The following is a 22839-nucleotide window of genomic DNA, read 5'->3' as shown; positions in this document are numbered from 1 at the left end:
TGAGTAAGCTCCAGGAGTTGGTGATGAACAGGGAAGCCTGGCATTTTGCAGTCCATGAGGTTGCAAAGAGTCGGACATGACTGAGTGACTGAACTGCACTGATGTCATTCCAAACTAAAGAGAAAGGGGTAGAAGTCTGGGACTTCAAAGGAAAATAAGACAATTCACAGGAAAAGGAAAAAAAAGATCAAATGTTTGGTAAACAAAGGTTTTCTGGGCCACAGAGAAACAACAGGACACAGAGAGGAATTTAACAAATAGACTTTGTTGGGTTCTGTGAAAGGAAAATAAAAATGGAGTAGGTATTGCTAAGAGAGAGCTCTAAAATGGAACCAGGAAGGTATTAAGGAAGTGTGATTTATGCACACTTATGTAACTTATGTCTCAGCCTGTTTCAGCCAGGAAGCAGTCTGACCTTTTGACCTGATGAAGTCATCCAAACACCTGCCAGAAACTCAAGATACTAACTGGACCCTTCCCCTAAAATAACTTGTGACAGTATCTGTTTGTTGCACATTTACTCTAAAATGACTGTGATTCCTTATGGACAAATATTTTCTGACTCTAAAGTCATCATAATTCTCACTAGGCAACTTTTAACAACCTCATAGGTTTTTTTTGGCTTTAACAATCCCTGACTCTTTTCCTTGGAACACTCTTTCAGGGTAACCTAAATCTGTGTCTCCTGAATTGTAATTCTTAAAACTCCAAATAAAGTCTTTCCTTATCTGCAGCTTCCTGTATTACTTTCTGGCTGACAGCACTTCTCTGACTACAACAACTAGTTCACCTTACAAAACAATTATCTGTGTTGATAGCTCCTTCCTGGAACAAGTCTCCTAATTCTTTTAGGCAGTTAGGGAGAAGCTCAAAGATTCTTCCTGAGTCTTTTGGGCCTTGATTGTTTCTAGCTCAAAATAATTCCTAAGATTAATCCATATGCTTATGGATTCTTATGGATATGCTTATTCTCTGCAGCTGTCACCACTGCAGAGAACAGAATAATAGGACAGAAATAAGACATCCTACAGAATATTCAGAGAGCTCTTCACCAATTTTCTCTCAAAAAAGGATAACAGCTTCATCTTCTCAACAAAGGCTCTAATTAGTAATTATGTTTATCACTGCAAATCAGTCTTGGCATTGTAATTCCTTTGAATTATCTCATGTCGTTCTATAGATATGAAGTTTAAAGGCATTAAAAAAAAAATCTTAGATTGAATGATGTAATCATATCAGAGCTTCTTGAATGGACCAAAGAAGTACCAACATTGTTTATTAGGGAAAAAATGCCTCATGAATAAAATGAAATTCTCCAAAAAAAAAAAAAAATTCACATGCCAAAGTGGCACATTTTGGTGTGACTTGTTCTGAACTACTACACTATGAAAGAAATAAACAGGGTTGTCCAGTAGAGAGTAACCCAGGAAAGCATCTTAGGAAGGGTGGTCGAGGAGGCACATTTAAGAAGTGACATTTGAATGGAGATCTAGATGTGAGTAGGTAGCAATTCTGGTGACCAAGGGAGGAGAACTTCGAGCAGAGCAGCCCGTGCAAAGACAGACATTAAGGGGAGGTGCTTAAAACTAGAGGGTTTCTTGACCGTATTCTCATGCTCAGGTGCATGAAACCAAGTTCTAGGTATCTGTTTTGTAATGGGGCAGTGATAGGGCTTACTGTTATTCCATATACCAGCAATAGCGGTATAGCAATAAACAAAAAAACTTGTGACCTTCTTGCAAAAAAATTATTCATATTCTGAAAGTTACAAAAGGCCTCTGTTTCACATGTTAGCAGAAAAACAGAATTTAGAGCCAGCAGCCCACCAGGCTCCCACCAGAGTCCCTGGGACTCTACAGGCAAGAACACTGGAGTGGGTTGCCATTTCCTTCTCCAATGCATGAAAGTGAAAAGTGAAAGTGAAGTCGCTCAGTCATGTCCAACTCTTAGCGACCCTGTGGACCGCAGCCTACCAGGCTCCTCCATCCATGGGATTTTCCAGGCAAGAGTACTGGAATGATGTGCCATTGCCTTCTCCAGAAGATGTATCAGATATCATCTAATCCAACTCTTCCTTTTAGAAATGAAAACAGGTCCAAAAAGATAAAAGTTTCAGGGTCACATGACTTGACAGCAGCAGAGCTGAGATTAGAACTCCAAATTTGAAACCCACATGTTTTCCTTAAGAGTAACAGATGAAATATTTGTAATTGGAAGGCTCTCAATCGACTTGCATTAAATATTTGTCTTGAAAACGATAAACCTGATCTTCCTCCTCTTAAATTTCTCCCATTTTGTTTTCTATTTAGCTTGAAGTTCTCCCAAATTCGGCTATTAAAGAGGAATTGACTTGACTGAACTGTTCACTCCCTTATTTGAACGTACAAGCTGTCTGTGTAACATCTTTCGGCCACCAGAGGGAACTGAAGGCTGCTACTCAGAGTAAATCTCGTTTCTCCACCCAAATTCTTACTGAACAGCCTAAAATCTCTGCGGCTGAATATGCGGAGGCGGAGTTGGAAGCAGGAAGCCGACGCAGGGCTTTGGCTCACAAACCTGTGGCTCTCACCTGCTCACTTGACCAGCCCAGGGCAGCTGAGGGAAGTTACCTCACCTTTGTTGAACATCTCAGCCTCAGAGACCAGATTTACAAGGCTTACGAATTGACAGGGCCAGGCCTAGTGACAAACGCCTGCAGCAGCACTGCCACGCAGCATATATAACAACGATGAAAATTTGGGTTTGAGGCCACGCCAAGGAGATGAGGACTCACTCTGGGGATATGTGACTTTAGTTTACAATTATAAAGAAGGCAGATCAGGTGTTCTGAGGTTATTAATTCTCAAGAGTATCAGAAAGAGGAATCACCCCAGAATAGACTGTAGGAGGAGCAACAGGGAAATGCCACTTACATGGGGGTAGGGTCAGCAAGAGGAAGACATTTACGAAACCACTGCCCCTGAGCCTGATGAGTCAGGTCCACAACTGGCCCCTATGCTAAGTTGCTTCAGTTGTGTCCGACTCTTTGCGACCCTGTGGGCGGTAGCCCACCAGGCTCCTCTGTCCATGGGATTCACCGGGCGCGAATACTGGAGTAGGTTGCCATTTCCTTCTCCAGGGTATCCTTCCAACCAGGGAGGAACCAGCGTCTCTTATGTTTCATGCATTGGCAGGCGCGTTGTTCACCACTAGCGCCATCTGGGAAGCCACAACTGGCTTCGGATGAATTCAAATTCGTGCATGGTACCCTGGCAATACCAAAATGTCTCTATCTGAGAGTCTCCAACGCCAGGAGTCGTTTACAAAAATAGTCTAAGTTGGGGGCTTCTGTCCTTCTCTCTGGAACCTTTTGCTGCTCTTCAGAGCCTACAGTGAAGTAATCGGAAAGCATAAGTAGGAAGCGCAGCAATCCTTCTCAGATATCAGGTAGTCCTAACCAAAGGTATTAAAGGAAGGCGTACATATGAAAAGGCTGGTCCTTTCCTAGTAGTATGACTTAGGCAAGCTGCTTAATTTCTCTCAGCCTCCGTTTTATCAGGCATCGAAGAAACAAACACCCCTGCTGCTGCTGCTAAGTCGCTTCAGTCGGGTCCGACTCTGCTCGACTCCATAGACGGCAGCCCACTAGGCTGCCGAATACTGGAGTGGGTTGCCATTTCCTTCTCCAAACACCCTATTCAGGACCATTTCCCAATCCTGACGGCGGCGGGGAGGCGGATAACCTGTCAGTCCCAGCAAGTGGAGGAGCCGGCCGAGGGACACGCCCCCCGTCCTCCACCCAAGGGCTTCGATTGGTCCCCTTCGGAGGGGGCGGGGCCCGACTCTCGGCTATGCTTGGGCGGGGTAGGCCGCCGAGCTCCGAATTCTCGCTGGGGTCACCGTCATGGCGGGTTGTGCCTGCGGGTTTGTGCGCGCAGTGCTCGCCTTCCTGCTGGCGCCCGCGCTGGTGACTCTGCTGGTGGCACCGGCGCGAGGCCGGGGCGGCCGGGGCCACGGGGACTGGGACGCTGCCGAGCTGCTGCCGCCGCTGCCGCCCCGGGAGAATGCGGCGCTCGTGGCCCGCTTCGTGACAAACGTCTGTGACTGGGGCGCACTGGCCACCATCTCAACGCAGGAGGGGGTGCGCGGCCGGCCCTTTGCCGACGTCTTATCTCTCAGCGATGGGCCCCCGGGCAAGGGCAGCGGCGTGCCCTACTTCTACCTGAGCCCGCTGCAGCAGTCGGTGGGCAACCTGCAGGTGAGCCGGAGGGGCAGTGTGGCTCCGCGGGGCTGGAGCGCGAGCCTTTCGACTACCGCTTAAATTCTGCCTGAAAAGGAGAGCCGGCCTCGTAGAGATGAGTTTGAACTCAGCCCAAACCTCTGGATCTTCTCTCCTGCGCTGGCTAGGCGTGCATTTAAGTGAAGTGAAGTCGCTCAGTCGTGTCCGACTCTTTGCGACCCCCGTGGACTGTAGCCTACCAGGCTCCTCAGTCCATGGAATTTTCCAGGCAAGAGTACTGGAGTGGGTTGTCATTTCCTTCTCCAGAGGATCTTCCGAACCCAGGGATCGAACCCAGATCTCCCGCACTGCAGGCAGACGCTTTACTGTCTGAGCCACCAGGGAAGGCCTTACTTGAAACAGTAACCCTATGAGCCAGCAATTCTACAACAAAATGTAGAATTTTCAGAGAACTGAAAACATATCACATAAAATCTTGTACACAAAAGTTCATAGCTGCATTATTGACAACAGGCAAAAAGGGAAGGGAAGTAATTCAAATGTCTACCAACTCATACTGAGTGAAGTAAGTCAGACAGAGAAGGAGAAATATCTTATGATATCCCTTATACGTGGAATCTAAAAAGAAATGATACAAATGAATTTACAAAACAGAGATTCACCGACTTAGAAAATAAACTTATGGTTGCCAGGAAGGGAGTTTCACAAGGTCATGTACAGGTTGCTATACTCAAAATGTATAACCAACAAGAACCTACTGTATAGCACATGGAAGTCTATTCAATGTTATGTGCCAGCCTGGATAGGACGGGAGTATGGGGGTGAATGGATACACGTATATGTATGGCTGAATCCCTCTGTTATTCAACTGAAACTACCACAACATTGTTAATCAACTATAACCCAATGCAAATAAAAAGTTTTGAAGTTTAGGGAAAAATATTTTCCCCCCTGCCAAAAAAGTGACTAATTCATTTCCTCATAATAAAATATCCATACAATGAAGTATTATTCACGCATAAAAAGAAATAATACATGGTGCAACATGGATGAACCTTAAAAATACTACAGTAAGCAAAAGAAGCCAGTCTGAAAGGCTACACATTATATGGTTCATTTACATTAAAATTACAAAATAAGCTTATCTAGAGAGACCAGAAAGCAGATGTAGTGACTGCCAAGAGCTGGCAGAGGGGGAATGGGTGTGACTGATAACTGGTATGGGCTTTCTCTTTTGGATGGTGAAAATATACTGGAATTAGGTAGTGGTGACTGGTATACAACTTTATGAATATAGTAAAAAAGCAATGAACCAAGCACTTAAAACAGACGAATTTTTATGAAATGTGAACTGTATCTAAGTAGTTTCAAAAAAATTACTGACTTCCCCTTTTTAGTCAAGATGGAATAAGAAGAACTATCACATCTGAACAACCAAAAAACAGCAGAATATACATTCTTTTTAAGTATACATGATATATTTACCAATACAGAAAACATTTACTTAGGGGACATAAAATAAGTCTCAATATATTTAAAAGACTTCAAGTTCCACATAAATATGCTCTGTGTCCAAAACAGAATTAAATTAGAAATCACTAACACAAAGAAATATTTGAAAACTATAAAATAACAGATGGTCAAAAAAGAAATCAAAGAATTACAAAATATTTTAAACTTATTTTTTGCTTTTATTAAAGCAAAACATTTCGATTTATGGATTGCAGGTAACACAGTGCTTAAAGGCAAATTTATAGCACAAAACACCTATATTAGAAAGATAAAGTTACTATAACAATGACTTTCGCTTCCACTCTAAAAGCTATAACAAGGAGACCAATGAAATCAAAAGTCAAAAGACAGTTGGAAATAATGAATATAAGAGAAGAAATCAATGAAAAAGAAAACAGGAGAACACAGAAAACTGATAAAACCAGAAACTGGTGCTTTGAAAAAACAGTGCACCTCTACTCATATTAATCAAGAAAAAGAAGGGGTGAACTTATTATCAATATAAAAAATGAGAGCAGTTAACACATAACATCATTATGAATACTTGAGCATGTAATTGGGTTTTCACTACTCACAGTCTCGTTGTATACTTTCCCCATTCTGTGTTTTTGCAGTTACAATGCCCTTAACCTTTAATACATCTTTTCACTTTTGTGCTGATTTTGACTATCTTATAAGGCTCCCTGGAGTTTCCATATCACTCCAGGTTGCTGATATCTCCTTACACTGAACTTCAAATACACTTACCTGTATCATTCACTTGGCAGTTAGTTATGTGCTGCCTTTTGACCTCTTCTGTGTCTTTGTTTTGCATTTTTAAACCTTGTTTATGTTTGACTTTTCAACCAGATTATAAACTCACAGAGAAGGGAAAGACCTTGTCTGAGGCTCCTGTCCCCTATTTTTGGTCTCCTTAGTGCCTTGCCTAATAGATTTTGTTGACAGCAAATTTTTGGCCTAATAATTCCAAGGAGATCTCTTTATGACTCACTGTTTTGATGGGTCACTGTGAGATGGCAAAATCCCACACACAAGACATTTGAGGTTTAAAACACTAAATGTAGCCTGTGAATTTTGCTGTAATCTGTCAACAATGCCTTTTATGAAGCTGATTTCTGAATAAGAAAGAATTAGGAATTTTGCTTATATCACATTTTTAATTTAAGAATTCTCTTACTGCTAGAACAGGAGTGAGCAACTTCTCCAGTTTTGAAATCACATGACAGTTTCTGCTAGCATAAGATAACCAAGAAGCATGATTCAGCTACTTTCTTGCTTAAATTGTACAATTAGCTAGTTGAACCATGGTGGTATTTTTATGTATTAGTTTCACATTAGCCTAATCCTTTAGCTCTTTCAGTGAAGGTTGGAGTTCAGCCTTGTATTTGGGTGGTAATGTAGTTATAATTTCTCTGGTAAGTATGGGACAAATTAGGAGTCTAAGAAAAAGAAAAGTGTTTAACATAATTCTTACCGAGTTAGTTACTTAAAATGTGAAACAACCTCCAACACACTTTTTTTTTTTTTTTGGAGAGAGGATAAAGATCAATCTCTATCCAAGTAGTAATTTTCCCAAGTGAAAGGTGGTATTTTCCAATTCATTGTTTCATGAAAGAATCGTCAAGTTCTGGGGACAATGTGAATGTAACTTGTGAAGTTTATTACCTCTCAGAGACAATATTTCACATGAGAGGTCTTCATTTTCTCTCTACAGGAGAATCCATATGCTACATTGACCATGTCTTTGGCAGAGACTAGTTTCTGCAGAAAATATGGATTTGATCCCCAGAGTCCCCTCTGTGCTCACATAATACTATCAGGAACTGTTATCAAGGTAAATATCATGTAAGAACAGATACTAGTTTTATTTTTTAATTTTATATATATTTTTTGACCGTATATATTTAAAGCTAAACTGCTTTAAATACTGCATGTGTCGGAGGTGGATGGGCGGGCACAGAGGCGGGTCTGCGCCGCCCTCCTGGGGCCAGGGCGTCTCCCAAGCCATCTCTGTGACTACAGTTCATGATTCTAAGGTTGAGTGGCCGGGTGCTGCCTTATCCTGGACTTAGTTGAACCCGTCGGTGTGGTAGCTGGGGTGGGAGTCAGCCGTGAGCTGGGTGGTCTCCGTGGCAGATGCCGGCTGGATGACGATGGCGTGTCTGCGGCCTCCCTCTAGTCGGACTGCAGCTGCGCCTCCAGGCCCTCGGGGGTCACATAGAACTCGGTCTCCTCCCCCTCCGGCGCCTTGGGCTTGCACTTGCCACAGCAGCAGTTGAAGCAGCAGAAGCAGCAGTAGCAGCAGGTGAGGAGCCCGCAGAAGATGAACAGGGCCTTGGCCCACCAGCTGGAGGGTATGTTCTCCTCCCCGATCTGCTCGGCCATGTAGAGCCCCAGGGAGCCGTAACTGTCGTAGATGTTTCTTTTCGCAGCATCCGTCAAGATGGCGTGGGCGTTGTTGATCTCCTTAAACCTGTCCGCAGCCTCCGGGTTATCAGGGTTCTTGTCAGGGTGGTATTTCAAGGCCAGCTTCCGGTAGGACTTGTTAATGTCATCCGAGGTTGCGTTCTTGTCCAGCCCCAGTACATGGTACAGGGACTGCCCAGAGGTAGAGAGTGAGCGCTGTCTCTCGTCTGCCATGGCACGCTAGTCTGTCCGCGCGCCCGCCCGCCGACTCGGCGGCTCCCTCTTCCCTGCGCGGTGCTCCTGGGCAGCCGGCCGGCGCGCTCTTCAGCGGGGCTGCGCTTCAGGACCCGGCGGCGGCAACCGCGGCGCGGGTATTGGCAGAGGGCGCGGGAGCAGCACCGGCAGAAGCGGCGGGGGCCAGATACTGGTTTTAGAAGATCATCATGTTATTAACAGTGAAGGAAGACATATTTTGAGAATAAAATAAAATTTGTGATTGAGGTACAGAGTTATAATATATTCTAATATGTAATTTCATAAAAACTAAAGGTTTTAATTGGTTCCTTTCATGTAGGTGTTCAATAAGATATTAAGCTATAATTGAGCAGATAGATGTTCAATAAGAAAAAGGAACTATTTTTTGAAGCTGAACAGATGTAACAGCTATTAAGCTCCTATATAAGGAACATCTGCTCAAAGTTCATACTCCTGACCATGTTGTACACTGTACAGTATTTTCCATGTTTGGATTCCTTGTCTCCGTATTTGACAGTGGCTTAGAGCAGAAAGCAGATTAAGTATATTAACAGGGGAGTATGCACAAAATCAATACACACAAATCCCTTTCATTCCTATACACTAAAAATGAAAAATCAGAGAAATTAAGGAATCAATCCCATTCACCACTGCAACAAAAAGAATAAAATACCTAGAAATAAGCCTACTTAAGGAGAGAAAAGAGCCATGTACAGAAAACTATAAGACATTGATGAAAGAAATCAAAGATGACACAAACAGATGGAAAGATATGTCAAGTTCTTGGATCAAAAGAATCAATATTATGAAAGTGACTAAGCAATCTATAGATTCAGTGCAATCCCAATCAAATTACCGGTGGCATTTTTCATAAAATTAGAATAAAAAAATTTCACAATTTGTATGGAAATGCAAAAGGCCATGAATAGCCAAAGCAACCTTGAGAAAGAAGAATAGAGCTGGAGGAATCAATCTTCCTAACTTCAGACAAAAAGCTACAGTCATCAAGACAGTATGGTACTGCCACAAAAACAGAAATATAGACCAGTGGAACAAGATAGCCCATAGATAAGCCTACATGTCTATGGGCACCTTATCTTTGACAAAGGAGGCAGAATTATACAATGGGAAAAAGATAGTCTCTTCAAGAAGTGGTGCTGGAAAAACTGGACAGCTACATGAAAAAGAATGAAATAAGAACACTTCTTAACACCACAGTCAAAGATAAACTCAAAATGGATTAAAGATGACCAGAAACTATGAAACTCTTAGAGGAAGACATAGGCAGAACACTCTTTGATGTAAATCACAGCAAGATCCTCTATGACCATCTCCTAGAGTAATGGAAATAAAAACAAAAATGGACAAACGGACTCTAATTAATCTTAAAAGCTTTTGCACAGCAATAAAAACCATAAACAAGATGAAAAGACAACCATCAGAATGGGAGAAAACAATTGCAAATGAAGCAACTGACAAAGGATTACTTGCGGGGGTCCAGCCTCAGCAGAGTCCAGGGATACCCTCAAGATGAACGGCATCGGCAAATGAATGACACAGGAAGACCAAGCTTCGGTGAGAGAGGCCCGTAACTTTATTTTCAAAAGGAGCTTTTATACCCTGACTTGTACATAGAGGGAAATGAAAGATGCAAGGTCATGCAGAGTCAGCCCAAACACTCCAGCAGTTTTGCCCATATCGAAACCAGGATTTTTTTCTGTATGCCTTTCCATAAACAAGGGTCTTATGTACGTTATCTTCTGGCCTGCAGGCCTGTTGACATTTTATGACCCTTTTTTGATAAAGCTTGGTCAGCCAGAAAAGTTGTCTTCCCTTGAAGTGTTTTTTCTTTATATCTCTAATCTGTGTCAGCCTCAGAAGGTACTAAACAGAGTTACATTCTCATGGAGCAAAGGTGCAGTGCGTTACAACAAAGAAAGAACTTATTAGCTCAAAGGTCTGATGTGGTTAATTCCAAGGCTATTACTTGTTTTTCTTACATTCCAACTATGTTAACTAATGCACTCCCAGGTGCACAATGGATAAGGGATATGGAAACTTGGCAGCAAGCATTGGCCCAATAATGAAGCCCTTTACCAGTACTATTCTAATAATTTTTCACCCCTTAAAGGGCTCTATGCCTATTAAGACTTTTAGAATATTTAGGCTTCCCATGCCTTTCATGGTTGGGAAGTTTGTGAACAATCATGTGCATTAGTTGTAAGAGTAAGGAAAAACCTGTCAAGCAAGCTAGAATGCCAACAGAGGGGTTAGAATAGAAATATTCCTTTCATGCCCAGGAGACGTATCAACTTAGAGCCCTGAGTTGACTTTATCCAGAGAAAGGTGGTCGGGGATAGCCCCCTGCTAACATCAGAAGAGTGGTTGAAAGGCATAATATAGTAAACAGTAGACAGACAGATTTTGGTTTCGGGGTGGATGCTTGAGCAGGTCCAGGGAGTCCCTCGAGTCCTGATCTGCCTTTGCCTGTCAGGTCTTCTCCGCGTGACCTTTGTTATGGTTGGGATCTCCCGTGGTGGCTCCTGGCAGTTCCTCTCCAGAATACACAGAAGTTCATGCAGCTCAACAACAGAAAAACAAAAAACCCAATAAAAAAAATGGACAGAAGACCTAAACAGACATTTCTCCAAAGAAGACATCCAGATGGCTAAAAAACACATGAAAACATGCTCAACATTGCTTATTATTAGAGAAATGCAAATCAAAACTACAATGAGGTACGACCTCACACCAATCAGGATGACCATCATCAAAAAATCTACAAACAATAAATGCTAGAGTGGATGTGGACAAAAGGGAACCCTCTTGCACTGTTGGTGGGAATGTAGATTGACAACGGCCACTGTGGAGAACAGTATGGTGATTTCTTTAAAAACTAGGAATAAAACTACCATTCAGTTCAGTTCAGTTCAGTTGCTCAGTCGTGTCCGACTCTTTGTGACCCCATCAATTGCAGCACGCCAGGCCTCCCTGTCCATCACCATCTCCCAGAGTTCACTCAGACTCATGTCCATCGAGTCCGTGATGCCATCCAGCCATCTTATCCTCGGTCGTCCCCTTCTTCTCCTGCCCCCAATCCCTCCCAGCATCAGAGTCTTTTCCAATGAGTCAACTCTTCGCATGAGGTGGTCAAAGTACTGGAGCTTCAGCTTTAGCATCATTCCTTCCAAAGAAATCCCAGGGCTGATCTCCTTCAGAATGGACTGGTTGGATCTCCTTGCAGTCCAAGGGACTCTCAAGAGTCTTCTCCAACACCACAGTTCCAAAGCATCAATTCTTTGGCCAAAGCATCAATTCTTCGGCACTCAGCTTTCTTCACAGTCCAACTCTCACGTCCATACATGACCACTGGAAAAACCATAGCCTTGACTAAACGGACCTTAGTCAGCAAAGTAATGTCTCTGCTTCTGAATATACTATCTAGGTTGGTCATAACTTTTCTTTCAAGGAGTATGCGTCTTTTAATTTCATGGCTGCAGTCACCATCTGCAGTGATTTTGGAGCCCAAAAAGATAAAGTCTAACACTGTTTCCACTGTTTCCCCATCTATTTCCCATGAAGTGATGGGACCGGATGCCATGATCTTCATTTTCTGAATGTTGAGCTTTGAGCCAACTTTTTCGCTCTCCTCTTTCACTTTCATCAAGAGGCTTTTTAGTTCCTCTTCACTTTCTGCCATAAGGGTGGTGTCACATATGACCCAACAATTGCACTACTGGGCATATACCCTAAGAAAACCGTAATTGGAAAAGACACATGTACCCCAGTGTTCATTGTAGCACTATTTACAATAGCCAGGACATGGAAGCAACCTAGATGTCCACTGATAGATGAAAGGATAAAGAAGATGTGTACATATATACAATGGAATATTACTCAGTCATAAAAAAGAATGAATTTGAGTCAGTTCTAGTGAGGTGTATGAACCTAGAGCCTGTTACAGAGTGAAGTAAGTCAGAGGAAAATGTATATTAATGCATGTATATGGAATCTAAAAAAATGGTACTGGTGAACCTATTTGCAGGGTAGGAATAGAGACTCAGACATAGAAAACAGGCTTATGGACATAGAGGGGGCAGTAGAGGGTAGGATGAATTGAGAGAATAGCATCGGAACATGTATATTACCATGTGTAAAACAGAGTGCCGATAGGAAGTTGCTGTATAGCGCAGGGAGCTCAGCCTGATGCTCTGTGACAACGTGGAGGGGTGGGGTGGAGGTTCATGAGGGAGGGGACATACATGTACGTATGGCTGATTCATGTTCATGTATGGCAAAAAACAATACAACATTGTAAAGCAACTAATCCTCTAATTAAAAATAAATTTAAAAAATTGAAGACAAGGGAGAGTATCTATATTAAATACTAGAAGTAAATTTAGATAGTTGGAGGTGAGTGCTAGAGAGAAGAGGTTAAATAAAACAGTGGGAAGGGCAAAGGGCAAGGTGTCACGAGGACTGATCTGATTGCTAAGCCAGTAGGCAGACTTGTTGACCTTGTCAATCATGAATACCTCTGCTGCTGCTGCTGCTGCTAAGTCACTTCAGCCATGTCCGACTCTGTGCGACCCCATAGACGGCAGCCCACCAGGCTCCCCTGTCCCTGGGATTCTCCAGGCAAGAACACTGGAATGGGTTGCCATTTCCTTCTCCAATGCATGAAAGTGAAAAGTGAAGGTGAAGTCGCTCAGTCCTGTCCAACTCTTGACCCCAAGGACTGCAGCCTACCAGGCTCCTCCATCCATGGGATTTTCCAGGCAAGAGTACTGGAGTGGGGTGCCATCGCCTTCTCCATGAATACCTCAGATAGGTTTTAATCATGGTCTCAAAATTCTATGTGGCTGCATTTCTGGAGCTGAGTGTTCTTCAGTGGTCAGAGAAAGGGGGAGGGCAGCAGATGCACTTGAGTTCCACTGTGCTTCTTCTACAGACTTATATCCTTTATGTGCAGCCATCTATGTGTTTAACATATGCATGCAGTGGGATAAAGTGCTAATGTTACACAGCATAACCACCAGGAATATTTTATTATAGTGCTTTGTGCCAATTACTCTGATAGCTCAAAATTGCTATTTCACAGTGAAAACTGGTACTCATGGTGGTTTCCCACCTTCATTATAGTATATGTTATCACCAACGTTTGAAATCTCCATTGTTCTCTGCATTTCTTCAAGCTTCTTTTACTGCCTCTTGATTGCTTAAGATCAAACTTTGTAGTAGATGTTAAAAGTGCTCGGCACAAAGGGGGAAAAAAGGCGAGAAAAAATTACTACTATGTGTGGTGATGAACGTTAACTAAACTTGTGATTATTTTGCAGGGTATGCATATATCAAATCTTTATATTGTATACACCTAAAACTAATACAGAGTTATATGTCAATTATTGATCAATAATTAATTTTAGAAATAATTTTCAAAATCAGGATTTATAACTAAATAAACTCTTTAGGGTTTGTGGAATGCTAGAATCACACATTCTTAACAGCCAAGAAAACAAAATGTCATTGCTATGAGTAGGTTTATTTTATATGTCTTTTAGGTGAGTGAAACAGAAATGGATGTTGCAAAGAATTCATTATTCATTCGACACCCTGAGATGAAAACCTGGCCATCCAGCCATAACTGGTTCTTCGCTAAGTTGAATATAACCAATATCTGGGTCCTGGACTATTTTGGTGGACCAAAAATAGTGACACCTGCAGAATATTATAATGCCACATCTCAGTAAGTATTTACACATCTTCCGTCTTTATAATATTGCAGCCCTTATCAGTGGTCCTCAATCTTCTAAAGCAAACGGGTCTTAACCATTTCCTGTACCATGGATCATTTTGGCAAGCTGGTAAGGTGTATGACTCCCCTGGGAATAGTATTTTTAATACATAAAGTACATAAGATTACAAAAGAAACCAACTATATGGAAATACATTTATAAAAATATTTTATAAAATGTGGGTATATAAAATATGGGATATATAATAATATGTTGGCTTTTTGATGAATACATTAAATAGTAAGTTCCAGTAGAGAGTCTATAACCTTTCTGTACATTCAGAGTAGTGAGAAGTGAATATTTTAAGACATTGGCAGCAACAGTGCCATGATATGAAAATATCTGTAGTTTCTATATTTCTGTCAGTGGCCATCACAGATACACTGTCATCACTTCATTTATTGCCTACATTCATCATTAAAGAGAATAATACATTTCAGTTAGAGCTTAATGAAAATGAAAACCTCTTTCCATCCCAGTTTTTCCCCATCAGAGACACTTGAACTCTATTTATAAGCTAGGACATCAGGTGGAGACTATATATTATTTTTTTTGCCTGTGCCCCATGACTTGTAGTATCTTAGTTCCCTGATCAGGGTTTGAACCTGGGCCACAACAGAGAAAGAGCTGAGTCCTAACCACTGGGCTACCAGGGAATTCCCAAGACCCTGTCTTAGGTCTGTGCTTGTGGAGCCTAGTTCTGACCCATGATGGCATTTTCTCATGAGAATCAGACCTGGGTACTTTACCCAACGTGAAGGATTCACATGCTGTCTGAGCATGTGACCCAGATCCTCAGGCCCTGGTCCTGTAGTGCCTGTGGGAGTGTGTGGTATATCCTGCCAGGAAATGGACACTGGGCGGGCAGGAGCAATCAGAGAGGATGAAAGAGAAGAACGTAACCTGAAGATGGTAGAGGGTGGGAAAGAAGGGTGTGATCAAACTTTTTGAAATTAGGTTAGGGTTCAAATGAGGGAATACAAGGGACTGTTACTTTTCCCCGGCGACACAGGTCACGTTGGCCTGTCTGGCAGCCTCAAGGCCTCGCGGATGGTGATGACAGTAACAGCAGCAGCAGTAGCGTCTGGTGGGCATTGTTGGCTGGTGCTAACTGGCGGCTTCCCATGTCTAAACTCACTCAACTCTCACCGCAGTCCTATGAGTTAGGTAGTCTTTTTTCCTTTGCTTTTTTTCTGATGGAGAGCTGATGCACAGAAAAGTCAGAAACTTGCTTAAAGTTTTAGGAAGTTTTAGGATTCAAAGCCCAGCATTCTAGCTCCAGAACCTTCACCGTGTTTCGAAAGGAGGTTTTGCTGGCCCCCTGGTCACATCACTGACAGCTGGCCAGGCTCCAATGCCAGTGTAATTTAAACTCTTTCTGCTTGTGACAGACTGGCTGCTACTTGTGGAGGTGAGAGTGTCCATGCTAAGCTAGACTTTGTAGGTTGCAGCTCAAGTTTGGGCTTAAGTTCTCAGCATTCATTTATTCTGCCTTATTATATTGTATAAAGATCTATTGGTGAACCGTTGCCTTTCCATCATGACTGTAAATCTCTTCACAGCAAAACTCAGGTTTTAGTTTTGGTTTTTTATTCCAAACTGAACCTAGGAGAGTGCCTGGCACAGAGTAGGTGTTTAATAAACACTGGCTACTTGTCAGGCTGATCCTTTGAGACAAAGATTCTTGGCTGTTGTTTGAATAAAGAATCTAACAACAAAAACGAATCAAACAGTCATGGCATTTATTCTGCTATTGTGCCTGCAGGAGAAGAGGTCCAGGCCAGTGATTGTGTTCTGGACCTGAAAAGCCATCTTTTCAGAAAGGAAGACAGAGGTAGCAATTATAACATTCTGGCTGGGCAACAAATTATCAAGGAAGACGGTCAGTAAGATGACAGGCCCACTGTTCAAGGTTAAAGTTCATTTTTACAGGCCATAACAGTCTCTGAAGTACAGTTATCTTTGTCTAAATTACATGCCTGAGGGCAATGTTTGCTTTAATAACAAAGTAAAACTGGAAAAGAAAACCCATAAGTCTGCACATTGAGTAAGTCAATGAAAAAGATAAATTTGAGGTTTCTATTTTGTTAACATGGATGAGTGGGCCTTTTCTGCAGCTTAGAGATAAGAGGGAACATTTTTTTCCTGTCATTGTGAGAGGAGGGCAGAAGACTAGCCCAGGGTGTGACCCCTCCTGAGACAGGATGTGAGAATCCTAGGAATGGGCAGTGCCTTGAATGTGACCTTCTGGAACAGATGCTTCTGACTCCTACCCATTTCAGGGCCCAGGAGTGGGTCCCCCACCGTTCCACCCACCAAGTTTGCCATCAGGACTGTTTAATAGCCCAAGAGAGTGCACAATAGTCCTTGTCTTGCTAGACTCATATTGAGTGGAAGGTGGTAATGCTTACCAGAAGTATTTGTAGATGTGCTTGGGTAAGCAATTCTGATAAGTATCAGCAATTGCCTCCTCTCACTGTTAAGTCTGAGCAGCAGGCCTCTAGGGAAAGATGGAGGTAATGAGAGGTCAATGAATTGCAAACTTGCCCGCTCTTCCTTACCTGGAGATGGATTTCCTCATGTCCGTGGTCAGGGCTACAGCGGGAAAATGGATCAAGGTCACCTCCCCAGCTGAGTGCTGGATGACTGCTGCTCTTTTGCTTTAATGTTTGGGACCCCTTCTGTTCTCATTTGTTTTTTAACTCTTCCGATATTCTTGAATGAGATGATCACAATAGCTTCAGCTGCTGATCAGTGTTTTGTCCTGGCAGCGCTTGCTAAAGTGTATCAGCATCATACTTGGAGAGGTGGGATGAGAGCTGAGATGAAGACCCTAGGCTTGACCCTAAACCAGGACTCAATTTAGTGGTGAATTTTTTGCATTTTAGCAAACTCAGATTTTTCTTTACTACACTAAGTGGCCAAAATTAACTTGAGATCTTAAAACTTTCAGATCAGAAGTGTCTCTAGCCTTTCCTAAGAATGAGTTAACTTCTGATTTGTCAACTCAGTTTAATGAAATAATTTTTCTTCCTCTCTTCCCCTCTCTAGGTGAAGCAGTATATGGCGAATTTAACCTCATGTGTGAAATTTCTTAGGAAGTTTCACATAGATTTGAAGCACTTACTGTTTTTCTGTGGAAAGTTTGCCAGAAGAATAGCCAGTTTTCTCTTTTTGCTTGCTTGCTTACAGAATTGAGTTGGATTATTACTGGATTTCTTGGAAGATGAGATTGCTGGATATATTATATATTTTTTCATATTTTGAAGCCATTTGCATAGAGACATGTCTTTCTTTATGATCAGCGTTTTATTCCATTAATTCCAAATAGTTTGCCAACAGTGCTCCTTGAAGAGGAAGAGTTACCAGTTTTAGATTGACCATTGGCATTCGAAAGTACTCAAGTGTGTGTTCTCAATTCCTGAAAACCGCTGTGCTGGGGAGAGGGCCACGCGCCCATAGCTGCTGCCTGCGTCTGTATTAAGGGCTGCTGTTACAGTGCACCTGGATAAATCTTGCCAAGACAAAGAATGATGAAACACAAGTGGAGCATCCCACTCATGGTCCACCTAGGTTTGGCAGTCCTGGGTGTTGTTAACCCAACACAAGGCAAAACTATCTCTTATACAGAACATAAAAAAAAAAAAAAAACACCCTCAAGTCTAAAGTGATAAATATCTAGAACAAAGGATGATAAAACTTCCTTAATTTAACTCAATAAAGGAAGTTCATAAAATTTTCTGAATTTGATTTTCCCAGATAAGTGGACACTGTGTAGTTAGTTTCTTCCACTCAAAATACATACACACAGGCACACATGGTTTTTTTTTTCATCCCAAAAGGGGATTATGAAAGAAAAAAAGGGGGGGGTTATGTGTAAGTTATTTGTATTCTTTTATAATATTTCTTAATGTCAACCCAGATATGGACCAGGTTCAACCAGAGCCAAATCCATCTTCCACCTCTCTCAATAATGGCCTAAGGCTTTTTCAACTTCTTCAGATCTCTAAGGGGCTTCTAATGCTGTTACTGCCTAAATCAGGTCATCAGAGATGGGACAACACGGTTTAAAAATCACATTTCTTCAGAAGGGGAGAAACTGGTTGCTTTAATTACCCATAGACATGATTTTAGAAGACTATGAGATCCTTTATAAGAGGTATGTCAGGAATCAAGCAACGGAATCCTTAAATGGCTAAGAGAAAGGAAGTTGAATATGAGTTTGAAACTACAAAATGAACTTACCTGAAATCCAGCAAACAGCTTCTCTTTAAGAAAAATGATGTGTCTTAAACTTGGTGGAGTAGGTTTCTTACTCAAAGCATTAATAATAAAAAGCATTATTTTCATGAAATGTGTCGTATTTATTTTCTTACACAGAGATGGTAATATTTATTGCACTTTTTTTCATTGTCCACTGCCGAAATCCCTTTGTGTTTTAGCAGGTTGTTAAATTAACTTCTGGCTGATTTAAAGCTTAAAGTGAATAACTTGACCCTTTCCTACTGGTAAACGATTCACTGTGTCTTAAAATTTGGAGGTTTACCAGAATGCAGTCCTTGTCAAGGGTCTTTCCTCAGGGCCTTGGGTGCCAAGGTAACTTGTGACAGAATTAAATTGAGAGTGTCTATCTGTATTTCTCCCTTTACTCAGTTATTGTGAATTTTCTCTTCATCATTTGGTACCATGTAAAAATACCTATATTCAAGTAAGATCCAATTATCACAGAGGAGAGTCAACCACTTTTTCACTGAAGGTGCTGTGGTTTCCATTTTAATTGAATGTGCAAATTAAGTCCCCATTATGTTCTGATGGGGCTTCCCTTGTAGCTCAGTTGGTAAAGAATCTGTCTGCAGTGCAGGAGACCCTGGTTTGATCCCTGGGTTGGGAAGATCCCCTGGAGAAGGAAATGGCAACCCGCTCCAGTATCCTTGCCTGGAAAATCTCATGGACAGAGGAGCCTGGAGGGCTGCAGTCCATGGGATCACAGAGTGAGGCACGACTGAGCGACTAACACGTACTATGTTCTGATTGATCACCAGGGGTCACTGTGGACCACCTTTTGTGCAGATGCTGGTTTCTTCCACAAGCTTACCCAAGTGGCTCAGTGGCAAAAAAATCTGCCTATAATGCAGGAGACACAGGTTCGACCCCTGGGTCAGGAAGAACCCTGGAGAAGGAAATGGCAACCCACTCTCCCACTCTAGTATTCTTCCCTGGGAAATCCATGGACAGAAGAGCCTGGCAGACTATACAGTCCGTGGGGTCACGAAAGTTGGATGTGCCTTAGCGACCAAGCAACAATAATCTCCTGCTTATACATGGGGATCTTTTCCAAGACTGTCCCCAGCCCTTGCAGGTGCCTGAAACCCAGGGTCGTACCAAACCTGTATGTGCTATGTTCTTTTCCTATACATACACACAATAAAGTTTAATTTATAAATCATGGGGTCGCAAAGAGTTGGACACGACTGAGCAACTGAACTGTAATGAGAGACTATATGAATTGCCAACATTACCCTTGTATTTGGGACCATTATTAAATAAAATAAGGGTAACCTGAACACAAGCACCGTGATATCAAGACTACTACTACTAAGTGACGGGTACACACAGCATCAATTCGCTGGGCAAAGGGATGATTCACAGTGTGAGATTTCATCACGCTACTCAAAACAGCACACACAAAATGCACAAATTGTTTATTGCTGGAATTTTTCATTTAATATTTTTGGACTGAGGTTGGCCACTGGTAACTGAAACTGCAGAAAGCAAAACCGTGGGCAAGAGGGGACTATGGTACAGCAGAGCTGATCAAGTCCACCATGGGCTGGGATGGGATGGATGACCTCAATAAGATGACCCTGGAGTAAAAGAAGCCCAGCAGAGCAAAGGAGAGAAGCTGAGGTCTGGTCTGTGCTGCTGCTGGCGACTGTCGTGGATTTACCCCTCCCTGTCATGTGCTTCATTACCTGCAACAGAACGGGGGCAGAACCCTGACCCGAAAGAGAGAGGGGATGAGTGTTTTGGACTCGGACCAGCTTTGGCCCGGAAAGCAAGGCAGGCCCTGATCAAGTAAAGAGAAGATCCGAAGCAGGGAGAGGGAGTGGCTTAAGAACCCTGAGTTTCTAAGCCCAGGGGGCTGTGCCTGGTGGAGGTTGCCTTCACCTTGGATTTGTGCTTCGCTGGTCAAGGCCATTTATCTTCACTAGACTGTGGCCAATAGTCATGGTTCATTCTCTTTTAGTCCAGCTCTGGATTCCTTTCGAGTATGAGGTGGAGTGGGGACCTTTATGATCTGAGGTTCTGCTCCATGAGATCAGTGCATACATATTCTGACTGGAGGTTGTTCATGTCACGGTTTCCTTCTTAGTAACAGTCAGACTGAAGATCACAAAATCGTTGAAGAGGAGACTCTACTTTCCTGTAATGGGGCATGTCTTCAGATTTAGAACTGGGGAAAAAAAAAAAGTTGGTGCAAAACTGGTAGGTCAATATTGTAAGGGAAATTCCAAACTGTCACTTCAAAAAGCTCTATATATTTTCATCTGAGAAGACAATGGTAACTTAGGTCCTTTTGGAAATTAAGAAAAGTATAAATTAACCAGTAAAGTTGTATCTATTTCTTAATTTTTTCTTACTACTTATTGTAAGATATATATCTTTGTGGGGGTTTCCCTGGTGGCTCAGATGATAAAGAATCTGCCTGCAATGCAGGAGACCCGAGTTTGATCCTTGGGTCAGAAGATCCCCTGGATAAGGGAGTGGCTACCACTCCAGTATTCTTGCCTGGAGAAATCCATGGGCAGAGAAGACTGGTGGGTTACAGTCCATGGGGTCACAAAGAATTCGGCGTGACCGAAGCAACTTAGCCTGCATGCATGTATCTTTGTACGGAAAATACACAAAATAAAAGTTTAAAAATTAATAATCTCACCAGCCAGCATGACTGCTAGTATTCTGATGTGTTTTCTTAGAAGAAACATCTTTGCTCCCAGGAAATGTTTAACTATAAAGATCATGTTATATGTTGATTGTGTATCACGCTTCCTTCACTTTATCATAAGCTTATGTTACTAGAAACCATTCATAAAGATGGTTTAGAATGGCTGCAAATATTTCATAAGATTAATCTCTTTCAGCTACCAAGTAATGATCTGTGTTAGCACTCTGTTGATAGTGACAGAAACCTGAGTCAAAGTAGTTTAAGCAAAAAGAAGAGTTCATTGATCTTAAAATATTCCTTCAGAACAAACTCTTCATCTCCTGGCTCCTCTTTCCACTGTGTTGGTTTTAACTGAAGTCAGCAATCTTAGGGCAAAAAGGATGCCTCTTTCCCAGCCATGGGAGCCATTCCTGGATAATCTCTGTGTCTGGGAATGCGTCCATTGGCCAGGTCTCCATCCTGTCTCTTTCCCTGCAGTTGACAGTTCAGCTCAGCACTGGTCAGAACCACATGGATCAGACAAATTTTGAAGTGGAGCTCCTGAAAGGGAAAAAAGAAGCTATGTTAACTGAAAGGAGACTGGATAGGCCAAAGTTAAGGGCTGTTACCACTTTCTCCAGTATTTGACCATTTAAATTACTTCCAATTTTTCCTTGTTTTAAGAGAGAAATCTTTATGCATGAAGTATTTTCCACATCTCTGTTTGTTTCCTTGGAGAGATTCCCAGCAGTGGAATACCCAAGCCAAAACCTGGTGGGATCTATTACACATTGCCCTTAAGACTTTGTGTCAATGAACAGCCCTGCAAACAGTCTGTGAAAGTGTTCACTCTACACTGAACTTACAGGTAAAGATAGTACTTTGTGATTTTAATCGGCAGCTCTTATGTAGTGGTGTATGTGTGTGTTTAGTCGCTCGGTTGTGTCCGACTCTTTGTGACCGCATGGACTGTACCCCGACAAGCTCCTCTGTCCAAGCTCCTCTGGGATTTTCCAGGCAAGAATGCTTGAGTGGGTTGCCATTTCCTCCTTCAGGGGATCTTCTCATCTCAGTGATGGAACCTGTGTTTCCTGCATTGGCAGGCGGCTTCTTTACCACTGAACCATCTGGGAAGCCCCTAGGTAATGGTAACACTACCTGTGTGTGCTTAGTAGCTCAGTCATGTCTGACTCTTTGTGACCTTTGGGTTTTAACTCACCAGGCTACACTGAAAATCACCGTGATTTTCAGGCAAGAATACTGGAGTGGGTTGGTGTTTCCTCCACCAGGGGATCTTTCTGACCCAGGGATTGAGCTCGAGTCTCCTATGTCTCCTGCTTTGCAGGCAGATTCTTTACCTGCTGAGTCAAACTCAAACACTTGTTGCTTTTCTTTCCTTTATTCGAATATCAGTTGGTAACTATAGGTTGAGTTTTCTAAAAAATAACTGTTATGATTGTCATAAGACATAATTTTATAAAATAGGTTAATTCGCAGCATTTTAATCTAATCCTTGCAACAGCCCAAGAAGTGGGTGGAACACAGATTATTTTTCTTACTTTGGGGAGAAGGTTGGAGTTCCCAGATAGTCAGGTTGATGGAGTTCACACAGTTGCCTGTCAGGCCCTGTCCTTAAATCTAGCTCTTTTCCCAAGAATCCAATGACCCTTCATCTGCTGGTGACGGCTGGGTGTTTTGAAGAAATGTCTTGCCATTTATATTAAAGA

The 22839-nt window shown here is 42.3% G+C and overlaps 1 protein-coding gene and 1 pseudogene across 2 annotated transcripts; one reads left to right on the top strand and one right to left on the bottom strand.

Moving 5' to 3' along the window:
* Positions 1 to 3583: 3583 nt before the first annotated feature.
* On the top strand, positions 3584 to 18541 carry CREG1 (cellular repressor of E1A stimulated genes 1). Of its 2 annotated transcripts, XM_069548267.1 has the most exons (4): positions 3584 to 4237; positions 7446 to 7565; positions 13954 to 14138; positions 17239 to 18541. In XM_069548267.1, the coding sequence occupies exons 1-4, from the start codon at positions 3884 to 3886 to the stop codon at positions 17240 to 17242; spliced, it is 663 nt and encodes a 220-aa protein (XP_069404368.1). In that variant the 5' UTR covers positions 3584 to 3883; the 3' UTR covers positions 17243 to 18541. The 2 variants fall into 2 exon arrangements, with proteins under 2 accessions (XP_069404368.1, XP_069404377.1); XM_069548276.1 differs by lacking the exon at positions 17239 to 18541 and having other exon boundaries at positions 3804 to 4237; positions 13954 to 14142.
* On the bottom strand, positions 7371 to 10014 carry LOC138417642 (dnaJ homolog subfamily C member 5 pseudogene; annotated as a pseudogene).
* Positions 18542 to 22839: the final 4298 nt, after the last annotated feature.

The sequence above is a fragment of the Ovis canadensis genome, chromosome 1 (genome assembly GCF_042477335.2).
Source record: "Ovis canadensis isolate MfBH-ARS-UI-01 breed Bighorn chromosome 1, ARS-UI_OviCan_v2, whole genome shotgun sequence".
Lineage (NCBI taxonomy): Eukaryota > Metazoa > Chordata > Mammalia > Artiodactyla > Bovidae > Ovis > Ovis canadensis.
The sequence above is the reverse complement of the archived record's forward strand: the minus strand, read 5'-3'. Positions and strand labels throughout refer to the sequence as shown.

What these genes read in the sequence shown, in the direction of transcription:
- CREG1 (XM_069548267.1), top strand. Translation starts at nt 3,884, where the DNA reads ATGGCGGGTTGTGCCTGCGGGTTTGTGCGCGCAGTGCTCGCCTTCCTG. An exon ending in AGTCGGTGGGCAACCTGCAG is followed by an intron (nt 4,238 to 7,445) that starts GTGAGCCGGAGG and finishes TTCTCTCTACAG; the next exon opens with GAGAATCCATATGCTACATT. An exon ending in TATCAGGAACTGTTATCAAG is followed by an intron (nt 7,566 to 13,953) that starts GTAAATATCATG and finishes TATGTCTTTTAG; the next exon opens with GTGAGTGAAACAGAAATGGA.